Source organism: Tachypleus tridentatus, chromosome 3 (genome assembly GCF_004210375.1).
Source record: "Tachypleus tridentatus isolate NWPU-2018 chromosome 3, ASM421037v1, whole genome shotgun sequence".
In the NCBI taxonomy this organism is placed as follows: domain Eukaryota; kingdom Metazoa; phylum Arthropoda; class Merostomata; order Xiphosura; family Limulidae; genus Tachypleus; species Tachypleus tridentatus.
Window position 1 is genome coordinate 3,865,195 of NC_134827.1, and position 24,959 is coordinate 3,890,153.

At 30.7% G+C, this 24,959-nt stretch overlaps 1 protein-coding gene across 6 annotated transcripts in view; it reads left to right on the plus strand.

Moving 5' to 3' along the window:
• Positions 1-24,959, plus strand: part of LOC143246229 (sentrin-specific protease 1-like) — a 54,823-nt gene that overhangs the window by 15,914 nt on the left and 13,950 nt on the right. For all 6 annotated transcript variants that reach the window (XM_076492586.1, XM_076492589.1, XM_076492585.1 and 3 more), the window contains 11 exons: positions 4,380-4,672; positions 6,681-6,817; positions 13,178-13,434; positions 17,199-17,250; positions 17,930-17,995; positions 18,914-18,998; positions 20,665-20,697; positions 21,034-21,127; positions 21,788-21,930; positions 22,423-22,626; positions 23,136-23,215. In XM_076492586.1, coding sequence (XP_076348701.1) covers positions 4,380-4,672; positions 6,681-6,817; positions 13,178-13,434; positions 17,199-17,250; positions 17,930-17,995; positions 18,914-18,998; positions 20,665-20,697; positions 21,034-21,127; positions 21,788-21,930; positions 22,423-22,626; positions 23,136-23,215 — 1,444 coding nt within the window. The remainder of the gene's footprint in view (positions 1-4,379; positions 4,673-6,680; positions 6,818-13,177; positions 13,435-17,198; positions 17,251-17,929; positions 17,996-18,913; positions 18,999-20,664; positions 20,698-21,033; positions 21,128-21,787; positions 21,931-22,422; positions 22,627-23,135; positions 23,216-24,959) is intronic.

Genomic DNA, 24,959 nt, shown 5'->3' on the forward strand with positions numbered 1-24,959 from the left:
TTTTGAAAATTAAATCATTACTTATGATATTGCTCAGAACCCTTAATGCAGTTAAATAACCTAAGTTTTATTGGTGGTGCATTTTTTTATTTCATTTGTCAACCCTTTGTTGCACTTTGATGTTTCAATTTTTGCTCAATACTTTGCCCCTGATTTTTTCTCTCCTTTTTTCTTGTACATTTTATGAATCTAAGGACTTCCATTTTTGATTATATAGGAAGAAAAATTCATTTTTTCTCTTTTTTGTTTTCCCTAAATGACAATCACACAGTTGTGAAAATACCAACATACCAAATTGCACATCCCAAAAAATTTCAGATGTCCATTTATTGCAAAACCGTTGCTACTGTTCAAATGCAATCATTATATTTTTGTTGTAGGAATGATACTAAAAGTTAAGTATTATAAAGCTTAGATCTCCAGTTTTTAATTCAATCAATATTTTTAACATTTGTATTTAGGCCATTGAATTGGCATTAAAACTTTTGCATTGCTTTATCGGTACTCATTTTAGTCTAATTCTTGGCTTGGATATAGTATATGGCAAGTTGTAATAATATGAATAATCATGTACATATATGTTTAAATTTAACTAGTTTCACAAGCTTATGATTACTTGTAGTAAAAAGCAAGATATAAGGGCTGTTTCAACTGAAATAGGCCTTCACATGACTTTATGACAAGCAATGGCCAAGGAGAGCTATGTAATGTGATATTGGCTTGTAAGGTGCAATGCAGGTTCAAATTCTGGTCACACACTGTGTGAAAAATATTACATAAATTGGTGAAATAATATGCATAAAAATATTTTATTATTTCCACAAAGTGCCTCCCAGTATGCTTACAGTGCTAAAAACCAAGTTTCAGTAGTTGTGATATGCAAAGCATAGATAGCCCATTGTGTACCTCTGTGCTTAACAACAACAAAAACAAAACCCATCTCAAACCATTTTTAGAATATGCACAGTTACAAAATAAAAGTATAGACTGTTTTTGTGGCCATGTATCTGAATGTATGTTATATGAATTGTAGTATTACTGCTCATATCTGATACAAGACTGTATTCACAGCAGATTGTAGCCCTCTAAAGAAATATTCATGATGCATATACATGTATGAGAGCTTAGTTTTCTTGTTAAATCTAATTGTTGAAAAATATTACATCTTTTTATTTTACATACTATGCATAATTGGCCGGGTTTTTGTCAGCAAAATTGAGTAATTTTTAAAACAAAGGAAATAAGCAACAAATACTATTTTTTCTCTAAGCCAAACTTATAGTAGTACACAAAATGAAGAAATATGTACAAAACATGAAACAATAATGCACAAAATGTCATTTTTGGGTATTGAAATACATGACACATTTAATAATTCACTTTTGTTTGAAATGTTTTGAAGCAAGGTTCAACACAAAGAGCCACTTTGCAATCAGTACATTCATATCTGCTTTTCCTCCTTGTGGATTTGTCAGAGCACAATTTACACTTTCTAGTGGGGTACTTTTTCTTTTCTGTTTGGGGAATAAGTGTTTGGAAGTGATGTTCTGTGAGGCAAAGGGGGTTTTCTGAGGAAGGCCGGCCTATGATGGATTTTGGGCGCTGGGTGTGGTAATCTTCAATTAGGGTACGGATCACACAGAGTGTAAACTTCAGGAGAGACAGGTTGTTTCCCAGTGATTTGTAAACTACCAAAGCATTGTACATTGCTATATCCATCATGTGAAAAAATACTTTTTTGTACCACTTGACAGCCTTGCACATACTCGGATAAGTATGCAACACACTGTCACATAAGTCAACCTCTCCCATATAACAATTGTAATCAATGACACATTTTGGTTTTACAATAGCTGCACCAGTAGCACGGTTGATCTTTCCAGTGTTTTGCATGGTATTGTCATGTATTGTACTCAACGTGAAAATGTTTCTCTTATCCTTCCAGTGAAAAACACCAATGCTGTCTTTTTGTGCCACTTCCATTTCTCTCCTTTGGATATTTGTGAAACATTTTGGCATCCCAATTTGATTTTTCATTACTGTCCCACACAAATAGGTGTCACGATCAAGCAATGACTTTGCTAAAGTGGGACTTGTAAAAAAACGATCCAAATAGAGCTTATAATTTTGTCCAAACAATGGTTCCATCAATGTGCGTACAACATGTTCACCCTTGTCTGCCCTCTTTAGTGCTGTACTGTGTAGTAGCACCAATGTAGATGAAAAAGTCCCAAACATAACCTGTTACATTTTCACATAGCTTATAACTTTTGACTCCAAACCTAACCCTTTTAGATGGAATGTACTGTTGAAATCTCAGTCAGCCCTTCCATAGTATCAAAGATTCGTCAATACAAACATGTTCGTTTGGTACGTATGAGGTTCTAAATTTTTCTCGTAAATGGTCAGTAATGGGCTGTATCTTGTGCTGTCGTTGGTCAACAATATTTTCCTGGGTATTGTCAGCAAAGTGTAGCATCGATAGCAGCAAAAGAAACCAGTTTTTTGACATGCACTGACCAAAAATGGGTGTGGCAAGCAAAGGGTCAGTACTGAAGTACATGGAAATAGTTGGTTTTCTTTCTATGTTCATTAGCATTATCAGACCCATAAATTCATAAATTTCCTTCTCATTAGTTGGCTTCCATGATTTTTCTCTAGAATGTTCCTTCAAATTAGTGCAGGCCATCATAGTTTCTGCATATTTATTGGTCTCTGTTACAATATGGTTGACAATTGTGGGAGGGAAGAACTTTTGAAAATAATGAAAGGGCTTTGAGTCTTGGCTCAAATCGTTGTACTAGACACCATGATTTCCTGAAAAGGGGTTTATAACTGGAGCAGCAAAGGATCCAGCATTCCAATCGTTGTCATTAGGGCACTTTTTCTTGAAACTGTTCTTACCACAACTTGCAATTTTATGTTTACTCCCTGGTGTTATTGCACATTTACCAGTGCTGGTTGATGTCCAGTTATCATCTTCACTAACATCTGTGCCTTGTATTTCTGTATTTTTCAAAGAATCTTCTGAATCGCCACTGCTATCTTCAAACTCCGAACCAAGTTCAAAATACAACTCTAATGCTTCATCATTTTGTAACATTTTTCGTGACACTATTTTGGATCAAAAGTGAAACAATTTGTGAGTAGGTCAAATGCATGCATGGTGCTGACATCTAGCGTTGAAGTTAGGTAATATTGAGAATGAATTAACTCATCTGTGGCACTGTGTTACCGATCGGCTTGGATGAGTTATCTCGTCTACAGCATTGAACAGGTTAAAGAGAATTGTAAATTTTGCTTTCAGTTGAAGCTTAATTCTCATGAGAGAAACATTAATGAGCATAGATGAAATTGTAATGGCTCATATTGCATAGTTCGAAAGCGAGGAAATTTGTTAGTTATTGTATCTTGTCTGCTTTTTGCACATTATTATTCTGTAATTTTGGTGCATTATTTAATTAAATAAAAAAATTAGTGCAGTGCTACCATTGGTATATAAAAAAAGTAGGATTGAGTGTCATCTATAGGCAACAGAAAAAAAACATTCTAGGTAAGTACTTTTTTCTTGTTTTTTTGTGTATTTATATATTAATAACAACTTACTAAAATGTAAAATAGGAAACTTTGTTAGTTAAGGTTAGATTAGGAGAAACAAATAATAAAATAACTTGTTTTCATAAATAGCTTATGTGTAATGTAAATCAATAGCATAATGTGAACTGCATGTTCACAGAGAGATTTACAACTTACAATGATATAAATAGTAGTTAGACAGGGTTTGAAGGACTGTAAATGTTAAGTATAAATAAGTGTATACTGTTTCAAGTTTAAAGTTATTTAGAATGAAAATGAACAAATGTAGTTCATATTGTAATTTGAAGTCATTCTAGAAAGTAAAAAAAGAAAAGGATATTGTTTTTGGTCATTATGATTGAGGTAAGTCAAATTGACCAACCTTGTACAAAATTAGGGTAATAACAATAATAGATAAAATACAATATTTTACTGAAAAAAATTTTTGAAATTTATTTAGGAGGTTTTAGAGATTACACAAATAAAATTTTGGATTTTTTTGAGACAAAGAAAGATATTTTTACTCTTAACATGAAAATCACTTTGCACTTAGGCTAGTATATATAAATATTCTATATACTCACAAACAAACCTTTTGTAAAAATGCTTCATTAAAATTTTTTTTTTTTATACAATGACTTTCTTACTGAAAGTCTTCCAAATTTTATGAAGGTATGCAAAGTGTATTGAAAGTTATAGTATAAAAACTATAATAAGTTGCAAGAGAGTTAAATATGTATAATAATGAAAAGCTACTCTTAATACCATATATATAATGATTTACTATGGTATATTTCTTTCAGTGAATGATACACCAAAGCAGCTAAAGAAACTTGTTCAACTATCATCATCTTCAGGACTGACCCTTCAATCTAATTCTTCAAAGATAGAATCCAAAAGGGTTACAAACACAATTCCTCTTTGTAAGTCAACTTTGAGTTCAAGGAAAGTGTCGGAGCCTGGAAATAAAAATGGAGGACAAAATAGCTATCAAAAACCCCAGTTTCTCCAAACATTACCAAGAAGGGCTGCCACACATAGATCTGGCAGTAGTTTCAAAACAGAAGAGAAGTGGTTGTCTCTTACTGCACAGATGGTATTATATTTGTAAAATCTCCACAGGACATGTAAATTCTATTTTATTTTTCATACTTATAAAGGTATTGGTTAAGTAAGTGTGATATATCTTATTGATAAATTGCTGAATTGGAGAATTAGTTTCAAAATTATGTAAAATGTATATTGCTTAATGTTTAAAAATGTTATTTTTTATCATTTATAATTTCTTTATATATATTTTTTTTAATTTAAGGCTACAATGTAGACTAAAATAAATGTATAAAGAGCCTAAGATATTGCAAACCCAGTCACATGAATCAAGTTAGATTGTGTTTTCTTTTTTCCTAGATAGTGACTGCCAATAATCAAGTTACCATGGAAACCACTAACTAGAATGCTACAAATGAATTGTTTAGTGAACACGTACTGCTGGAACTAAAACATTGTTTTGTTTTAAGATTACTCAGAGTTACATATTACATAGTTGTATTCCCCTAGAACTTTGCATTATCCAATTTTGATTTTAAATCTAAATTTTAATAACTATGAATCTTTGTATCCATGTCTGACCTAGCGTTTAATGGATAGACTGTGGATCAGAAGGTTTGAGGCAATATAACATTAAACACAATCTGCACTTTCAGCTTTGGGGGTCTTAAAAGTATGACAGTCAGTTGCATTATTCAGTTGAGAGTAGCCACATAAGCAATGTGTTAGCTGGTTGCACTCCATACAACATGCCTTCCTGATTTGTTGTTGATATCAATATATTTTTCAAACCAACAAGAAAACCTCCTCCCAACATACTTGGATTTTCCACATTTCTTTTAAATTAACTATATGGTTTGATGGACATGTTTAAAATAACAAAAAGAGGAAATCTCCTTTACAAGAAATAAGTTACTAATTGTTTAGTTTTGTCATCTATTTTATCCATTTGACCAAAGTCTAATTGCATGATCAGTATGTTACTAAAAATTTTAATATATTTATAGCTTAGCTAGAAAGCCAGCTAAACTATTGCAGTTTTTGGGCATTCTATTCTGGTGACATGTATTTTTATACTGTAAAATTCATATTTAAAAGTTAGATTAATTTATTTTTGGACATCCAACTTTGTGAGATGAGTTAAGCATATGGAAGAATGTCTAATAAGTGTAAATTGCCTCAAGCATCAGTATATAATGCAGTTAGTTTTTTATTTTATATATAATTTAAAGCAAAGTAATGAAAATGTAAAACTTGTAAACTTTTGATTTTAGCCTAACGAAACTAATAAAATAAAACCCAAACTTATGCTATTTCAGTTCTGTTTAAAAGAGTACCTCAAAATCAACATAACAATTACATGGTGTTTATTCCAACTCTACAGAAACAACTAATGGGGTGCTGTTGTGGTTTATTTTTTTCATACAGCAGTTAATACTTCAGCAAATACATTTACAAAGGACAGCAATAAAACCATAACATTTAAAATGAAAATGTTAGTGGTTGAAACTTTAACTTGGAACTTTATTTACAATCAATACTACAGTCAGTGCAAAGAAAATAATGGCATTGGCATTGTACTTCGTGTTTGTCAACTTTTTATTGATAATAGCACTACATTTAGTCTTAAGGTATAAAGTTTTAATGAAAAAGCTTGTAATATTCATTTAAGAGGTTCTAGAAGCTGTGCAAATGAAATATGAAACTATAAGATGAAACCAGTATTTTTTATTCCTAGCATAAAAATCACCTTTTATTCAGACTAACTCCATAGAGGCTTTGGAAAGTCACAGATAATCCTTTAGTAAGGTTACCTTACTTAAAAGAAAAAATATATATACAAATATATATATTTACTATAATCTTGTCAAATGTTATGTAGATATATTCTACATTTAAAAGTTATAGTTTGGATAGCTTCACGGGAATGGGCTTCATCCAATAGACAAAACTCTGTGTTATTTTGTGCTACATAAACGTTCTATCTTTTGATAAAGAAATTAATATTCGGTATTTTGATATCTTCTAAGATAATATATTTTCTGCCTTCTGTATAGAGTGTTCGTCTTCAGGAACGTGAACAATATAGGATGCTTCTTCAACAGTATACATCTGAGCCCGTGTTTCATCAAGCTTCTATGTGGCATACAAGCCCAACACTTCAAGATGTTGCAGTACAAAGCAACCTTACAAAGTCAGTTTATTTTGATTGGTTGTATGCAATTCACATTTGAACCAAATTTGTTTACTAGTAAAGCACTGAGAAGAAATATTATTGTGAATTTATCTTAATTACTACCTTTTGTTTCCTCTGGGGGAAAGTTGTAACTTTATTTGTTAGAAGCCTAGACATACCTTAGTTCATAGGTAAATACTTTGAAAATGTAAACAGCATACAATATAAGTAAAATAAGTCATCATTTTAGCCAAACCATATTTTTGTACTTTTAGATCCTTGTTTGTAAAACTTAGATATTTTATGTAGAAGGAGACTTTTTTTTTTAAACCTCATTGGAATATATATAATTCATTTTGTATGAAAGTTATATTGTGTGACAAATGACAAAAGTTTCATCATACACTGAATGCAGGTTAATGCAATACACAAGACATTTAGAAATGTTGGAAATTTGGATGTATGTTGTTAATTATGATAGTTGTATATTTGGAGTGATTTTGCAAAGCACAAGTTTGGCATTGTTTTTAATTTCTGATATTGCTTGAAAGTCAATTTTAATGAAATTTAATCTATACAGTGGTTGTCATAAGTAGTAGATGTATACATGGCTAAATAATTCAATTTATGCAACTGTGAATCATTACCTTGAGGAGACTTGTGCAACAATGACAAACTTTATATTGGAAGTTTAAAAAAATGAAGGTTCAAGTGGTAGACAGTAGTTTATATAGATACTATATTCTCAAGTGTAAAGGAATTATAATAATAATAATACCATTGGATTGTAACATTTAACTTGTATCCTTACCATTACTCTAGTAGTACTAGTAAATAAATAAAAATAATTTCTATACTGAATATATCAAGTGTAGCAAAATGTCTTTGACATGATCCCTGAGTCATTGAAATCACTAATTGCATCAGTATGAAAACAGTGTACTCTTTTCCATACCTGTTGCCAATTTGTCTCAGTTGGATCTCCAAGTGGCACTTATTACCATTTCCCTTCCCATCCCTTAACTGTCCCTTCTTCTCAGGGTGCCTCATCTCAGCTTGCCAGTGTTCTTTGTCACTGACATTCATTCATCAAGGATCATTGGGTTCATCAAGTTTTATTAGAAGAGTTCATAATTTTATCTTTTCTCCACATCTTGTGTCTCCTACACTTGTTTCCTTTCCTTCCTTTTAGGATCTAATGCTTTTGGAGGCAGCTCAGGAACTGTCAACTGTCAGAAGGCTATCAAACCTGTTCCAGGTTTTTATTCTGGAATTTTAGTTGTTCCCAAGAAAACAAAGATTGGAAGCCATTTATTAATTTATCCCACCTCAATCTTTTCATTCAACTGTCCCATTTACCTTGAAGTCGTTTCTCGCTCTGAGGTGGACATTTTACCTGGGCTTATGGATGACCAAGCTTAATGTCTTCCTTGCTTATTTCCACATCCCTATATCATCACAGACTTATTCATATATTTACTTCATTCATAACAGAGTGCTTTATCTGTTTTGTGCCCTACCTTTTGAGCTTGCTTCCACCCTTTGTGTTTTCTGTTGGGTGGTCAGAGCTTTGGGGTTGCAATTCCAGTGAACAGTTGGCTTCATCTGGATCATTTCAAACTGGAGTTGGCCAGCTGTACTCATAAGTTTTTTTTTAGTTGCTGCTTGAGTGGGCTGGTTAATCAATTTAGAGAAATTCGTCCTTCAACCTATCCAATATATTGTCCACTTGGATGTCTTTTTTGACACTCAAGTCAGTCTGGCCCAATTTTCCCCTCTAACTTCATTCCATGGAGCTGTTGTTTCCCATGCCCTTTTAACCTCCTCCCTATCTGCTTGAAAGGTTCTGTCTCTTTCTGTGTTGTAGTCTTCATTCATGTTACCGTTCCTCTTTGATCATGCATGTATGTGAATTCCTTACCAGCTCCCATTACCTTTTCTCCTACCCTGATGGATGATGATTGTTGGCTGGACAAGGCCCATATGTCATCAGGCATCCTGCTTTTTCCTCCTTGTCTATATTTACATCTTTTCATGGACACAACCCTTTAAGGGTCAATCACCAGGAAGTTCCAATTCATTAGTCTGCAGATGAAACATTTTTGCATGTCAACATTCTTGAACTTCTTGTGGTGTGTTACGCTTTGAAAATCACTTCCTTCTTCTCACCAGACACTGAATACCTTTTTTTTTAATGTTGGATTTACTATATTGGGCTCTTACTCACCACATTCATCTCATTGTGTATCACATTGTGGGTGCTTTCAGTCTTGTAGTAGATTGTCTTTACTTCCTTAACAAAATATATACCTTAATCATAAGTTACTCCTCTTCTGGTCCCTAGTACCTCATCTTCAAGCTCTGACTGTTGATATCTTCAGCTAGGGTTGGTCCCATAAATTCTTTCATGTTTATCCTCTCATCTGTTTTTTTCATCAGGTGATCTCTCTCATCTGTACTACACTGTGTCAAATCCTTCAGATTACTCCTTGTTGGTCAGCTCAATCATGGTTTCCACAATTACAACAATTGCTTCCATTCTTTATCAAAGTTATTCATGTCTTTCATCATCACACCTGACATTCAGTTTTTGGTGAGGAGTTCAGGTTTCTCCCATTGACCATCTTTCATTTTGGCTCATTCCATACATTCTTCAATGAAGGTTTATCAGTGCAAATGGAAAGTGTTCCACAGATGATCTGTGACTGAGAGATTCCCTACTGACCATTCTACTGTGGCTCGAGTGGCAGAGTTTCTTACATGGCTTTTCAGTGGAGGTTCTTTTGTCTTCTCGTATTTGGGTAATCAGGCTGCCTTATCCCATACCTTTTGGTTTTTTTTAATGACATCAAGTTTTTTGTTTATCATGTTAATGAGTTCCAGATTTGTCACTTCCCCAGACAGCCTACTCTTCCAGACTAGGATATTAATGTGGTCTTCTGTTCCCTCACTTTGTCTTCATTTGAACACTTTTTTTATGTTCCATGTTTCACCTTTTCCTTAAAACATATTTCCTTCTCCTATTAGCCTGTGAATGCTGAAGGTTTGATTTGTTTGCCATTGATATTTCACATATTCTTTACCACCGTATCTACCTTCTTCTTTAGCTGGATCGTTCCTTCCTTCCAAAGACCGTGGTAGCTAGGGATGGTATCTCCTTCTTTTTTACCTATTTCTCTTCATTCTGTTTTCATCTCTATTCCTGTTCCAATCTAAAGAGACTTCTATATCCAGTCCATGCTCTTTGTTGTTATATTGCCCACAAAGCTTCCTTTCATAATACCTGTTTATGATACTTTATGCCTTGGCACTCTTCCTCTGCTCAGGATCTTTCTCATTCTACCATCACCATTTGGATTCGACTTTTGATTTGAATGGCTTATTCCTTGTCTTCTTCCTCCTGGAATTTGTTCCAGATGTTTTGTCATCAGATTCGAAACCTCGACTTTTCTCTCCTATCTTTTATTTGTTGGCCGTTGGAGGAAATTCTGCAATCAGGCATGTAGAATATACCTAATACATTAATCTCTCATTATTTACATCATTTCTCAGTTTCTTCTCTATTAGGTTTTTATCTTCCACCTATGACGAATGGTGTCTGACCAGCTACACTTAAACTTGAAATTCTCACTCTACAGCCATGTTGACTCGTTCTTTATTTTCCATGGCTTCACAATGTAGCTGTTGAGAAAGTATGTTCCATAAGATTGCTTGTAGGTGAATAATTTTGCAATGTGAAGCTGTGAAATTCAACTAACTGCATACTTGTATTACAACTTCTAGATTTATAAAGCTTGCAAATAATAAACATATCCCTCTCTTCCTTATATGGACCGTAAATTTCTAAAATTTTATTATGTCAGAGGCCTTAGATAATTGTACACCTTGGAATAATATGTATTTTGGGTTTCAGTTTTTCTTTGTATGGTATATGCCATGTGGAATAGTATATGACATCATTAGTAGAGCTGGAAAATTAACAAAATTAATCAATATATATTGTAGTTAATTAAGGATTAGCTTGTTTTGACTATACTATATTTTTATTTGATAGGAAGATAGACTGATGGATAATTTTTTTTAATAAGTTCAAATGAGTGCTATCTGACTGTTGGCCACCAAATTATTTAACCACACTTAAAATTGAAATGGTGTATTTTTAAAACAATTTGCATTATATTTTATGCACTATCCTGCCTGGAAAACGTCATTGCTGTTATTTTATCACCACTTAAAAAATTTGACCAAAAGTGAAATTTTATAAGTAATCAGTATGGAAATAGAGTAACAGAAGAAGTTTTATAATTTTATTTATTTTAATTTATTGTAGGTCCCCATCACACCAAACATTCTAGCCCTTTTCAGCCAGCCATTGGGGTGTTATAATGTGATGGTCAATCCCACTATTCATTGGTAAAAGTAGCCCAAATGGTGACAGTTGGTGGTGATGGCCAGCTGCCTTCCTTCTAGTCTCACACTGTTAAATTAGGGACAATTAGCACAGATAGCCTTCATATAGCTTTGCACAAGATTAAAAAAAAATTTTGGAACTCCTGGTTGGTTAACGTAAGTAACAAAATTTGTCTCTCTCGGATAAACAGTAAAATACTAACACAGGATTAGCGCCTTTAATTGTGGCTAAAACTAGCTCCAACAAATGTTAACACATGAAAGCTTTCATTGTACATGTTGTGGAAAATTAATTTATCTTGATGATCTCATGATAAAATTTTCCCATGAATTGTTGATTCAAATTAGCTATGCATCCATCTTGCATAATGACATGTGATCATTTTAATTAATACATTTTTGGAATGTACTGAAGTATTGCTGTGATTGATGTTGCTAAATACTGCATCATATTAGAAAAAGGATCTTGTGAGTAACATGATTATTTGTTTGTTTATGAATTTCATGCAAAACTACACAAGGGCTATCTGCACTAGCCGTCCATAATTTATCAGTGTAAGATGAGAGGGAAGGCAGCTAGTCATCACCACCCACTGCCAACTCTTGGGCTACTCTTTCACCAATGAATACTGGGATTGACCGTCACATTATAACGCCTCCACAGCTGAAAGGGTGAGCATGTTTTGTGAAACAGGGATTCAAATCCGTGACCCTTAGATTGAGTGAAGCACCCTAACCACCTGGCCATGTTGGGCCTGAATAACATGAAACATAAATGAGTGTGATTATTTCTTTTTGCCATGAAGTTTCTCATTTATACCTACAGTAGACAGTGTCACCACATAAAATCATGTTGCATTTTTTTTTTTATATTTAACATTTATGTTTGTTAACATTTTAAGTTGAAACTGACTTTAATAAGCAATCAGACTTGTTCTTGTGAAGTTTACCAGCACCAAAATGAAGGTAAATGATCAGATATTTTTGTCAGAAGTATTTTTCCTTTAAGCAGTTCATTTTAAACCTTTAAAAAAATTGCTTGGAGCTACTAATTTATACACTGTTATTAGAAGAAAGATACATTCTTATTAAAAGGGGGATTTGCAACAAAATTGAACTACTCTGTTAGAATTTGTTAAACAATGATAAAACAAGAAAACTAATTTTGTATATCAAAAGTACATGTTTTTAGACTATTTGCTATTTAAAACATTTGGAAATAGTTTTAAGAATACTTAACTTCTACTCTTCTTATCTGGTTCATAAAGCAATTACTTGTCACTAAAGGTAAAATTGATTTGTTGAAGTGGTTATTTCTCTATCTGCAGCTTGTAAGTTTCATAGCTTTAACTAGCATAAGAAAGTGACATTGTTAAAAGTACATTTTAAATTTTATTTTTGTACTTCAGTTCATCATTTCTTACTATTAATTTGATGTAGAATTTTATATTAATTTTAATACTCAGTTGTCTTGCAATTACCTGGAGTTTATATCTTCATGGATTGTTATTGTTTCTATGCTTTGCTCAAAATGATATTGTTGTTCTATCAACAGCTATAATAAATCTTGAAAGATGTGATTATTTAATGAATGTGTTTAATAAATATATTTGTTATAATGTTATATAAGTGGAATATAAGGAATATTTTTTTAAATAATAATAACAGTTTTTATTTCCATAATTAAGCTTCATTTCATTTTCAGTGGTATATTTTGATGCATTTATTTGTCCTTTCTATGATATTTATACAAAAAAAAAAAGAAAGGGGCATTGTGTGAAATGTTCAGTTCAAAAAATGATGTAAAACATGAATATATTCCTTATCTATCTATATTTAAAAAATATTTTAACAGTAGAATAATTAAAAAAATATGTATTTTAGAAAACATTGTGGAAATGTAAAGAAATTAAAATAATTAAGTTTTATTTATAAACCTATTTAAAATCCTTATATTTTATTTTGCAGTGGAGATGTTTGTAAGTCATATCATCCTCCAGCCTTTCAGAAAGAAAAGTTAGATGCTGTGACAGCAGGGCATCTTATACACACTTTACAGAATACCAGTAAAACGAAACAGATAGGACATGACCAAAGTTGTACTGATATGTGTCAGCCTCAGTATCTTTTTTCTAAACCTCAGAAAACTATAAATAAGTCCAAACACGATGAAAGAAACTTGCAAAGAGAAAATACCATTGACCAAAGTACATCCACAAAGGAAGGTATGTTAATACTCTAAACTTTATTGTATCAGAAAAGATGTATATTCATCCTTGAAAGTCTGTGAAATTGAGAATGGGCCTTTTTTAGCAAAATTACTTGAAAATATTATAATAGCACAATATATCTAATTTTAAAGTATGTCGCAGTGCCATAAATAAAAGTATTTCCTTTATTTTTTTAGTCTGCATTCATTATTTAAACAAATAAGTAGGAGTTTTATAAAATTTCAGTGAAATATGATTGATTTTGATGTAGATTTTAGCTTCCAAATAGTAGAAGTGGTAAGCATTGAGAGTGCTTAGAAAGTCCTTGAAAATTATATGAGCAATTCAGTATGAATCATGATCAGAAGAATTCTTGTTTTGTTGTATCAAGTAATGAGAAACTAAAATAAGTCTGTAGAGATAGTTAATCAATAGGTTCCTTGAATGATCATGTATGATCATCCTGAATGTACTGATTAGAGCTGATATTGTTTGAAACAGCAGTTTTCAGTGTGTGATAGTATGGGTTCAGAGTTGGATAGGCAAAGTATCCAGTCATTTAAGGTGACAAAACTGAGAAGCTACAAAATAAAACTAATTACATTGTATTATCTAAGGCCACTTCATTTCTGTAATAACACTTTTCATATTATTTTCCTTCTAGTTGATTATGTAATGTAAGTATCATATGGGAGAATAAGGCAAAATGTTTAGTTATGAGATGGACAACAGTTACCTAATCTTTTCAACAAAAAGAAATTCCTGAACCCAGTATTTAGTAGAATGAATGTAAAGACTTGTTGAAATATTGAAAAAAGGCAAGACAAAGTGTGAAGTATAAAAATAAATGGTCACTTTATTTTCTAACTAAGGGATTGTGTAGACAATGGTGGATCATCTATTGTAAATAGATTGATCTTTAATAGATGGTTAAAACTGAATAGGAATAAAAGCTGTATTTAAGTGAAAGTAAAGAAAACAAACTGAATTTGAAATTACTGGTATAAATGAAAAGGGAAGGTCAAATATACATAGTCAACAGCAAAACAGTCACTAAGATATACTTGAATGAGACTTGTACAGCAAGTCTTAACTCTCATTATCAGAAACAGATCTAACTGAAAAATGTTATAATTGCTGTACAATATAACACTCTCTATAGCTGGCTGATTACACGTATTTTAAGGCATCTCTGCTTGATGTTACAGTCATGAAGCAGTGGAACATGCATAATGTAATATGGGACACACAACAACTTAAATACAATAACTTTTCTTCTGTACTACATGTTACATTCATTCAGTCTCATGTTAAACAATGTAGTCAACTATTTCATTGAGGCACTTGTGTTCTTTAGCCTTAATTCAGAATAAATATGTCAACTTTTCTACTTCAGTTCATTGTTGGAATGTAATGCTACATTCATATGTTTCTCTGTTAATTGAGAAACCATTGAGTTATATGCAATGAGAAATTAGAAATGGCCCTGTTAAGACTTCAGTTATAGCAGTGAGAGGTCTATGACATTCTGGTCTCCATTTTAACTAACTGTTCCATTGAGGTAGTAATGTTCTTTAACTCATCTCGAAGCATGTAGTCGTTCCTGCTTCACTTCACTCTTGGTAAGTAGTGCTACAGCGTGTCTCATAGTTAATTTGAAACCAATGAGTGATAAGCAATGAGAAAGTGGAATTGATTCTGTTCAAGTTAAAGTACAAATGCTAGAAGTCTATGACATTATCATCACCATCCCAGGAAACTAAGCTCTCACAAAAACTGAGACACAAAAGTAAATACTGCACATCTGTTAAGTTTTCAAATCTGCAAAAAGTAGTACGATAATATTTGACTTGTTATATGTAATTTGTCTCACCATGAAGAAGCTGCAATATAATAATTGTGACATGTCTTGAACCACTCTGAAATTACAAAAACAAAATTATCAGTGGAGAACTGATGAAAGCTTTGTAAAACCATTGTTAGTTACAAGAGAGTTCAGAGAATAAAAGCAGCATATAGGGGGGAAAAAAAATTAAAAAGACAGTTTTATACCAAAGTTCTGATGAACTTATCCTTTATTCACAACAAAATTTCAAGTTCGGTCTCTCTAACAGAATCGGTAATGCAGCCACTGAATCTGTGGAAGAAAGGATTTAGTGATCATGAGAATACAGTTTTTTGTTCTTTTCCCTGTACTGCATTGCTAACTTGTTGGAAGAACATAAGGGAGTATCTGAAACACTAATCAGTGATGTCGAGAAAACCCACTTGTAGAGAAATATATATGCAAAAACGGCTCGTTTGGGTTGAGAAAATATTTTACATAGAAGAGCGAATAATAGCTCTTCTATGCAAAATATTTTCTCAACCCAAACGAGCTGTTTTTGCATATATATTTCTGAAACACTGAACAGTGTCTATGTTGACTCACCAAGTGACAAAGAAATTGTGTTAGAGTAGCAGAAGTATGTGACATATAGTAGATCCTTTCACAGAGAATTACTGAAATGATTCCTAAAAGTGCATTGGAATACATACATTGTTTTCTAAATTTGTTAGACTGAAATTTTATTTGCCCATCTTTGTTGCCATTAGAGAAAGAAGTTTTCCAAACTCAGATTAATTAAACCTTATCTGAGATCAACCTTGATACAAATGAGATTGTTTCCAGTTTAACAATTTAAGTCAAATATTAAATTAAAAAAATTGAACTTGTAAAATTAGCAGTATGCAATTTCATGTCAATGATTATAGCAAAATTAAAATTTCATAATTGTGAAAATTTTGAACTGTCCCAGTAATCATGTTAATTGTTACCAATATGGTTTTTTTTGTGTTTTAACAGATTAAATAAATTTGAACTTTTAGGAATCTATGAACTAGAAACCTGGCAAAGTTGGGGAAAGGATTTATAAAGTCAGTAAATATTGTGCCCCTTTTATCTTAGAACTTTCATATAAATGTAAACCATGATGTTTAGCTATGCCAGTTTTTTTGTAAGACTTATCTAATAAATTATATTTTATAGAAGGCTCAATCAAATATTATTTTATAAATAAAGAGTAAACATTTTGTTGTACTTTTAATTTGCAATGTTCTAGTTGAAGATCTGTTTCTTTAGTACTGTGGTCTCAAAGTAAGTGTAGTTTGAGGTTGATTACCCTTTTATAAACAGATTACAATCTAAAGTGATATTTAACTAGGTAGAAGAGATGTTATAATGTCAGTCTATTACACCTGTGTATGTGGAAGTTAGAAATCTCTATGGTTAAGCTCAGAAAGTTAAGTGGAAAGTATTGGAAATAGTGTAACCACCTTTTGGATTTGTTACAGGATTAACGTAGAAGTAAAAGAGAAGGGGGAAGATTTAAAACCCTTCTAGGATGATAAAGTAAATAGTAATATGACTGCAGTTTATTTTGTAACATACAAGCTTATTTTTTAGTTACTTTATAGTATTTAAGATTATATTTGATACTAACAAAATGAGAAGTATGAGGGAAACTGTAATATCTTAATTTTGGTGCTTATTTAAATGTATTTAAGTACCTGCTAAGTACAATTCATTTTGAAATAATACTGTAAATAAGTAAAATTTGAAAATCTCTCTTTTTGTTAGCTTGTTTATTTGAAGTGAGTTTTTTTGTCTTGTTGATAAATATTGGTTCTGAAACAACTTAAATGAAGTGTGATGGCTAATATTCATATACTGGTTAAAAAAGTATTTGGTACTTAGGCTAAATTGTTTTTTTTTTCCTCTTTCTCTTTCTTTTTTGAAGATGTCAGTGATAACTCAGTCATCATTACCAGTTTTGTTCATTCTTCTCAGAGGTGAGATGGGTTCTTTTGTTTTAATCACATTAAAAATAAGTAATTTATGTTTATCAGAAGTCATACCGATGTATATTTGAAGCTGAATGAAATTACATAAAATATACAACTATTATCAGTTATGTTTCATATTTACAAATGTTAAAGATCAAAGGATATTTTTATTATTATTTTGCATTCACTGTCTGTTTCTATGTGAAAATTAAAGCAGTTTTCTGTGACAGATTGTTTAGCTGGCAGAGTATTCATGATGAGTAAACTGAAATGGACAACAACTGCCTGTTGTAAAAACTTAAATGTAGAGGATGGCACTTTGAAAACCTTCCTCCAAAAGGCAGTTGCAAACCATTCAAGTTTACTTATCATTAATACAATTTATTTTTTCATTAATTTTTCTATGACTGATTTTAATGGCTGAGGTGTACTTTCTTTTGTATTGAGAAAATTTGTTGTTTATTGATTTCTGAAAACATTTGAACATTGTTTATTAACCACTGAATATCTTGGCAGAATTATGAATACTTATAATTTGTTGCCTTTAACTAAATGTACTATGAGGAAAATAATATCAAAGAATGGAATAAGTTCTTCCTTAAGATGTTTGTCCTTTGTCTTAACATATAAAATACGGACCTTTATAATTCTTTAAAATGAAATAGCTTGAATATTCTTTAATTAGAAATCAACCTACCAGGTCTCAATTCAAGAGCTGCCATTTCTTTTCTCCTGAATGGTACAAAGAACTGTAAGTTTATTTTTTAATTATCTTTTTCTGTGGTAAGAACTTTCATGCAATTTGAATGGAAATTTGTAAGTACTGAAACATTTTCTCTATTTATTCACATCTGGGCTGATCTTGTATGCTGCTCCCCCTCAAAAAAAAATTATTTTATGAAGTAAATATTTGTATCAAAACATAATGAGAAATGTGAATGATATTTCAGAATTTTCTGTTTCAGAAAATGGAAATGCCAATTTAAGGATCATTTCCAATATAAATATTGTAACAAATGTACAAACCATAAGTTTGAAGCAGAACTCAGAAGAAAGTCAACTCTTTATACTGTTAAAAAACAGAAAAGAGAAAAATCATGTTTCCTTCAACTTTTAGCTTTAGGGGTAGAACGCCAAATAAACTTTTTATTTTTAATCTTTACTACGTACATGTGTTTTTTTAGATACAGCACTCTCCTTAATAATGCATGTCATCTGTAAATACTAGAGATAGGGATGGTTTTAATGATTTTATTTATTAAAACATTTTTATAGAGAAATAATTAGTCACAGTATATCTGTATAGAAACCTGACAACAAAAAATATTGTAAGTGCAGAATATGTGTAGCTACTTATATAATTAATTCATTGTTACTAAATAATGTTATAACAGTGTGAAACCCTTTTATAGAAATGAATTCAATAAATAATGCCACATGAAAATTGATAAATTGGTTAGAAAAGCAATAAAGCTCAAGAGAACTTTATTATCTAAGTATATAAATTATAGTACAGATTGAAAAACTGGCTTGTATTCAGAGAAAACTTGTGTGATTGTGATAATGCTGATAATTTTTAAACAGATTCTTAAGGCTTACAACATATAAAAATGTTTTTAACTAAAATTCTTGTTTGCTAATGAACAAGAATTATGTATTTTTAAATTAGAAAATATTCTTTCATGGACAAATCAAAACAACGAGACCTGATTTTTTTAACCAAAGAAAAAGAGATTCAGATTCTTCAAAAACAGGTACTTTATTTTATTTTTTTTATCTTATAAATCATTTAATTCAGTACTGTGATAAAATTAAAATTTAGGTATTTCAGTAGACAAATATGTTTTTGCATTATATTTTATACTGAAGAAAATAAGGAGGTAATGTGTATTTTGTGTAAGCTTAGGTATATGTAGGATGGTATAGTTAGTATTGGTTAATGGGTTTTTTTTTAGAGATTTTATCTGTTTCAAGTTTAAAAAATATTAAATATGACAAAACATTGAAATCTACAAAATACCATAAAATAAAAACATAATAGAAAATGTCCATATCTAGAATATATGACATTTAATTATAAATCAGTGAAAAAAATGTAATGAAATATAGTAATAAACAAATAAATATTGCTTTATACTTGATTATGTGGAATTGTATTATTTAACATGAATCAGTATTTAAAACTGTTAAATTACTCAGGAAAGTGAGTCTAAAAAAACATGATGTGAACAAAGAAGTATTAAAGTACTGTGGTCATCTTGTTTGTATGTACTCATTTGTAGCCACTCTGTGATAGACTGTGTCAGTTTTACTGCATTGTTGCTCCAGTCTTGTATGTGAATGTGAATCAAATATTCTAGTAAGACCAGTGTTAAGTATTTTGGAATATGCCTTTAATGCAGGGGTTCCCAACCTTTTGGCACTCGCGACTTGAAAATGTAATTGATGAAATAAAATTAATGTTATCCCAAGCTACTTCTAACAAAGCTACGCGACCTCTGCCAAGGCTTCGCAACCCACCAGTTGGGAACCCCTGCTTTAATGAATGTGAAACTTATCAATTCTAATCATTTTATGGTCAATACTAATAAGAAATGCATTTTCTTGTAAATTTTTTATTTAGACCTTTTCTTTGTAAATGTAACATTCACTGGCTTTGTCTTTTATATATAAAGATAACTTGAAGTTGAGATAAACTGTTAAGTAGAATACTAAGCCATTCATATTTGGTAATTTTTAATTTGTTTCTGTTGATTATTTTAATGATCTTTTCTTTCATGGCAAATTAACTGAAAACATTTTTCTGAAAAAAAGTTATCTTTTAAAAATACATTCTGTAATATACTTTGTGATAAAAAACACTATCATTGTTCAGTACTCAATCATGCATTGATAATTCACAATCATGTTTACGACTCTTATTTTTTTTACCCATTTATGACATTGTTCATTAATAATTTTATCGTGAATTTAAAACTTAAAAAAGATATTTCTTTTGCTTTAGGTGCTTTTTAATCGTATATTAATTAAGTAATTGAGAAAAACATTTCAATTGAATATAATGTTTAATGAAAATTTAAATAAATTCATAAGAAAACAAGTAATATTTATGGTTTATTTGCAGTGTGATAAGAAATTGCAGTTATGAGCTAGGGTAAAGCTAAGGAATGAGATTTATTGTTTTTTTTCTGTAAATTTATTCATAATACCTTTCAATAATGACAAGAAATGACCTGATATTACTAATTAAAGCTTTTATTGTATTTCAACTTAACACTAATCATTCTGTTGTATGTATCTGTTTGTTGAAGAAGTAAAAGTGTATAGTAATATAAAGTGCTGTACATCGCTAACATTTAGAGTAAAGTTGAAGGTTCTACTGATTTTACTGAATTTGGTTACTGATATTAAATTTTACAGAGAGAAGCAGACAATGCAGTTTGGGAAGAAAAGGTATTTTTCATTTCTTAGTTATCGAATTTGATACTTCATTATTGAACTAATCTTTCTTGATATATAAAGAATTTTAGTCATGGTTAGTTTCTTCTTAAGGACTTTGATTTTTATTAATCAAATGTACATCATTTAACTGAGGAGAGACATTTTAATTGCTAATTAAACTATCCATGTTATTTAAAAAAGATATTGAATCTAACTTGTATTTAGAAAAAAATGTTGCTTATAGTTGTTTAAAAAGCATCAGTTATTTAAAAAAATAAATTTATTTTGAAAAATATTATGTCTAATGGGTTTTATGTCATTTCTAAAGTATGTTTACTTATTTTATAGCTAAGAAGGAGATTAGAACAAACCCATATTGCCATTTTACCTGAAAAATATGAAGAGGAGAAGGAGGAGGAAGACACAAGCACTGATTTTCCAGGTGTGTTTTAAATTTCAAGTAAATGAATTTAAATATTAAACCTTGTAAAAATCTTATAGGCTGCACTCTGATAAATGTTTTTCTTTTTTCGTTTATAAATTAATCTTATGCACAAAATTTTCATATATATTATATTTTATATATATATTTCAAGTAAATGAATTTAAGTATTAAACCTTGTAAAAATCCTATATGCTGGGCTTTGATAAATGTGTTTTTTTTTGGGTTTTTTTTAAAACTAATCTTGTGTACAAAATTTTCATATATTTGAGAAATGATGCTATGTTATCCCATTGAAAAGAGTATACAGTTTTATAAGTGTATTTATAAAATAACATTTTGTAAAGTGTTAGTTTCAGACAAGTAAGTGATTTAGTCATACATTTTTCTAGTAAGATCTTTGAAAGATATTTCAGGAAAAAGGTTAACTTGTATTAAGATAAAATGAGTGGCAAAGTTTTAATATAATCTTTCAAAAAAGAAAGGTAAATGCTTTTCATCAATTGTGGCATTCATAACAAAGTGTGGGGAACTACATTTTATGTTGTTAATCTATTGTATTGAATCACTGGGTCATAATCTTAGATCTTAGAAGGTTTAAGTTTCATTTACTTAGTAGACAAGTTGAAAAAGGCTAAGTTGCAATGTTACTTTCTGTAGTACTTACTGAAGAGATGGAAAGACTAACAGATGATGCTTTAGAACCAACTCCCCCAGATGAAGTTCTTGTTGAGGGTTTTAGATTGTCAATTAGAAGAAGAGACATGGAGACCTTATCAGGTCTAAGTTGGTTAAATGATGAGGTATTTTTTTTATTATCCTAATTTAAACGTCTCAAGTTATGGTACTCCAAAAATTGTTAAAGTTCAAAGCTATAACTATTATTTACATTACCTAACTTTCAAGCAAGCACTTTATAGTCACATACTTCAAATTTTTAGTTACATATACATACATACATATATTTTTACATAGCATTGTTATTTTTGTCACTTCAAATGTTTAGTTGTATATACATACATATTTTTTCTACATAAACATAAATATTAAGCTAATTTTATCAATAGTTTGTTTAGTTCGTACATGTAGTAAATACATTAAAAGCACAATATGTGAAGTAATTATTTCAAATATAATTTGTCTTCAAAGTTTTAGTAGTTTGGAATAACAAAAGAAGAAACTGTTCATTTCAGTCAAAAAAAAAGTTTCAAGGTGTAAATTATGTAGATGTATTTGTATTTTATTTACTTACAACACCTGTTTAAATAACATTTTTTTTTTTTTTTTGGTTTTAGGTGATAAATTTTTATATGAATCAATTAATGGAAAGAGGTAAACTGGACAGTTATCCTTCAGTGTATGCCTTTAACACCTTTTTCTACCCCAAACTTGCTGTTGGTGGTCACAGTGCCTTACGACGGTGGACAAGGAAAATTGACATATTCTCTTATGACCTCTTACTAGTACCAGTTCATTTGGGAATGCACTGGTGTTTAGCTGTATGTAACATGAAAAGTTAATTTGTTGTGTGTAGTATTTGAAATATTAATCAGATCATTGGCTGGGCATTAGGTTTAATCTGAAATAATAAAAAAAAGGTGTTTTTAAGTTCTGTTGCACTGAAAGCATTATTTAAGATTCCTTTCATCTGACCTTTGATTGTGATGCTATATATTTGTTGAACATTGTACCAAACTTTGGTATTTATGATACTTCTATCCTTCCTACAGTTGATTTCTACGTGTGCAATATGATAAATATAAGAACATTGCCTTTTTTTATATTACTTTGTGGTATGGTGTCAGTAAACTAAAATGTTTAATAAACTGATAATTATTTAGAATATAATTCTTTGTTCGTTTTTTGTATTTTTCAAAAAACATAATTATTTTAATCATATATCTTTACAATTGTTAAAAAACAGTAAGAATATTCATATTTTTAATAAATAATTTAATTGAGAAGAAGGTTGTTAATAAAATGTTTCTTTTTTTCTTTCTCTTTATAGGTGGTAGACTTCACTGATAAAAAAATTAAATATTATGATTCCATGGGAGGTCAAAACAGTGAATGTCTGAAAGCTCTTAGGTTAGTGCTAGAAATAAGAGGAAAATTAGAAAAATGCTCACATAATGTTTTTAGTTCATATTGTTGCTTTATAGTTTTTTATTTAATTCAATAATAGGTTTCTTATTTTAAACTCCCCATGGTGCTTTTGAACAGTGTTAAGTACTAAGCAGCATTCTGTACAGTATATACATCTGGAAAAGGAAGAGGTGAAAATACCTTTTTAAGCTAGCTCAGTAGTACTGCTATAGAATAATCACAATTTTTGAAAACTGCTTTCTCCATTTAATATCATACTCAATTTAAATTATATGTTGTAAGTTTCCACAGACCCTTCATGTAAGTGAACAGTAGTTTCCAAGACCCTGTTTAACCCTGTATTTATGGGTGGGATCAAAGTGTGTATATAGAGTGCCATTTAATATGGTATTACATATTTAATGTTAGGTATTATTTATTTTTTTTACTCTACGTTGTAATATAGAGATGGTTTGTGGTAGAGGAGAGCAAGTACCAAATACAGTGTATAAAGATGCTGAAAAAAGTGTAGATAAGTATTTTGAAGGCTTTAAAGTTTATGCAGATACAATATATAAGCTGTATGGTAAAAAAATATTTTCATTTTTTTACACAAATATCAACTTGCATTCAAATTGTCCCCCAGTGGAACAGCAGTAAGTCTTCAGATTTACTACTCTAGAATTGGGGGTTTGATTTCTCTTGGTGGACATAGCAGAGAGCCTAAGGTGGTTTTGCTATAAGAAAATGTGCATTCTGACTTGTAAGTTAAAATGTTGTAAATTCACATACATATCTTGAGTGCAAATACATTTGCAACATGCCTCATTTTTTGTTTACAATAAACTTGTACACTTACTAAAAGCTTACCACATTTTATTTAAATGCATGTAGCACATTTGGAATTGTAGTTAATATTCCTTCTACAATAGGAGTTCGATCCAATGGGCTGATTATGTGCACATACATTTTAAACAGACCTAAGGTATAAAATTCATTAAAGCTGCAGTGGATGTATTTGAAGAGTGTGTGTGGTTGGATATAATTACTATGATTTCAGTTTCTATGGACATTTTTTTTTTAAATAAAAATTCCCATTGATTTTAGGATGTGGTTGGAAGCCTAAAATCTTTCAGTTTGTGAACTTTTATCAGACTTAAATACTTGCTTCGTATGTTGTTAATGGCATAAAGAGATATGCTTAGCTTCATTGTAGTGAATTTGTATGTTGAAGGGAATTCAGTGGCAACCATAATCTTCACTTTGCAGATGAGGATGTTCTAGAGTGGCAAGATAGTCCACTCTCTATATAACACTGAAGGCATCTTTCTTTAAAGTACTGTGTCATTTGACTGTATTTAACAGTCTCAATACATGAATATCCACCACATTTTAAATTATGATGGCATTGTGTGTTAGATAGTTAGGAGTTTGCTGTGAATTAAAAGACATAGATGCAAAATATGTTTGTCTGTGGTACTATGTCTTGCATCTATGGCATCCCACAGCAGTAATGTATCCAAATTTTTCTTGTTTCCCTGTTTGATTAACTAAAAATTTCTAGTATGTAAATATTCACTTATGAAACATAATAGTTTTCTTTTATGGTGCAGTTCTAACTTGTTTTTATGTTTTTTAAATAAAATTTGTTGATAAACTATGTTTTCCCATGATTTATTTTTGTATAATAGCTAGTATCCAGTACTCAAGACATTGCTATTATAATTTTATGCCTCCACTGAAAAGC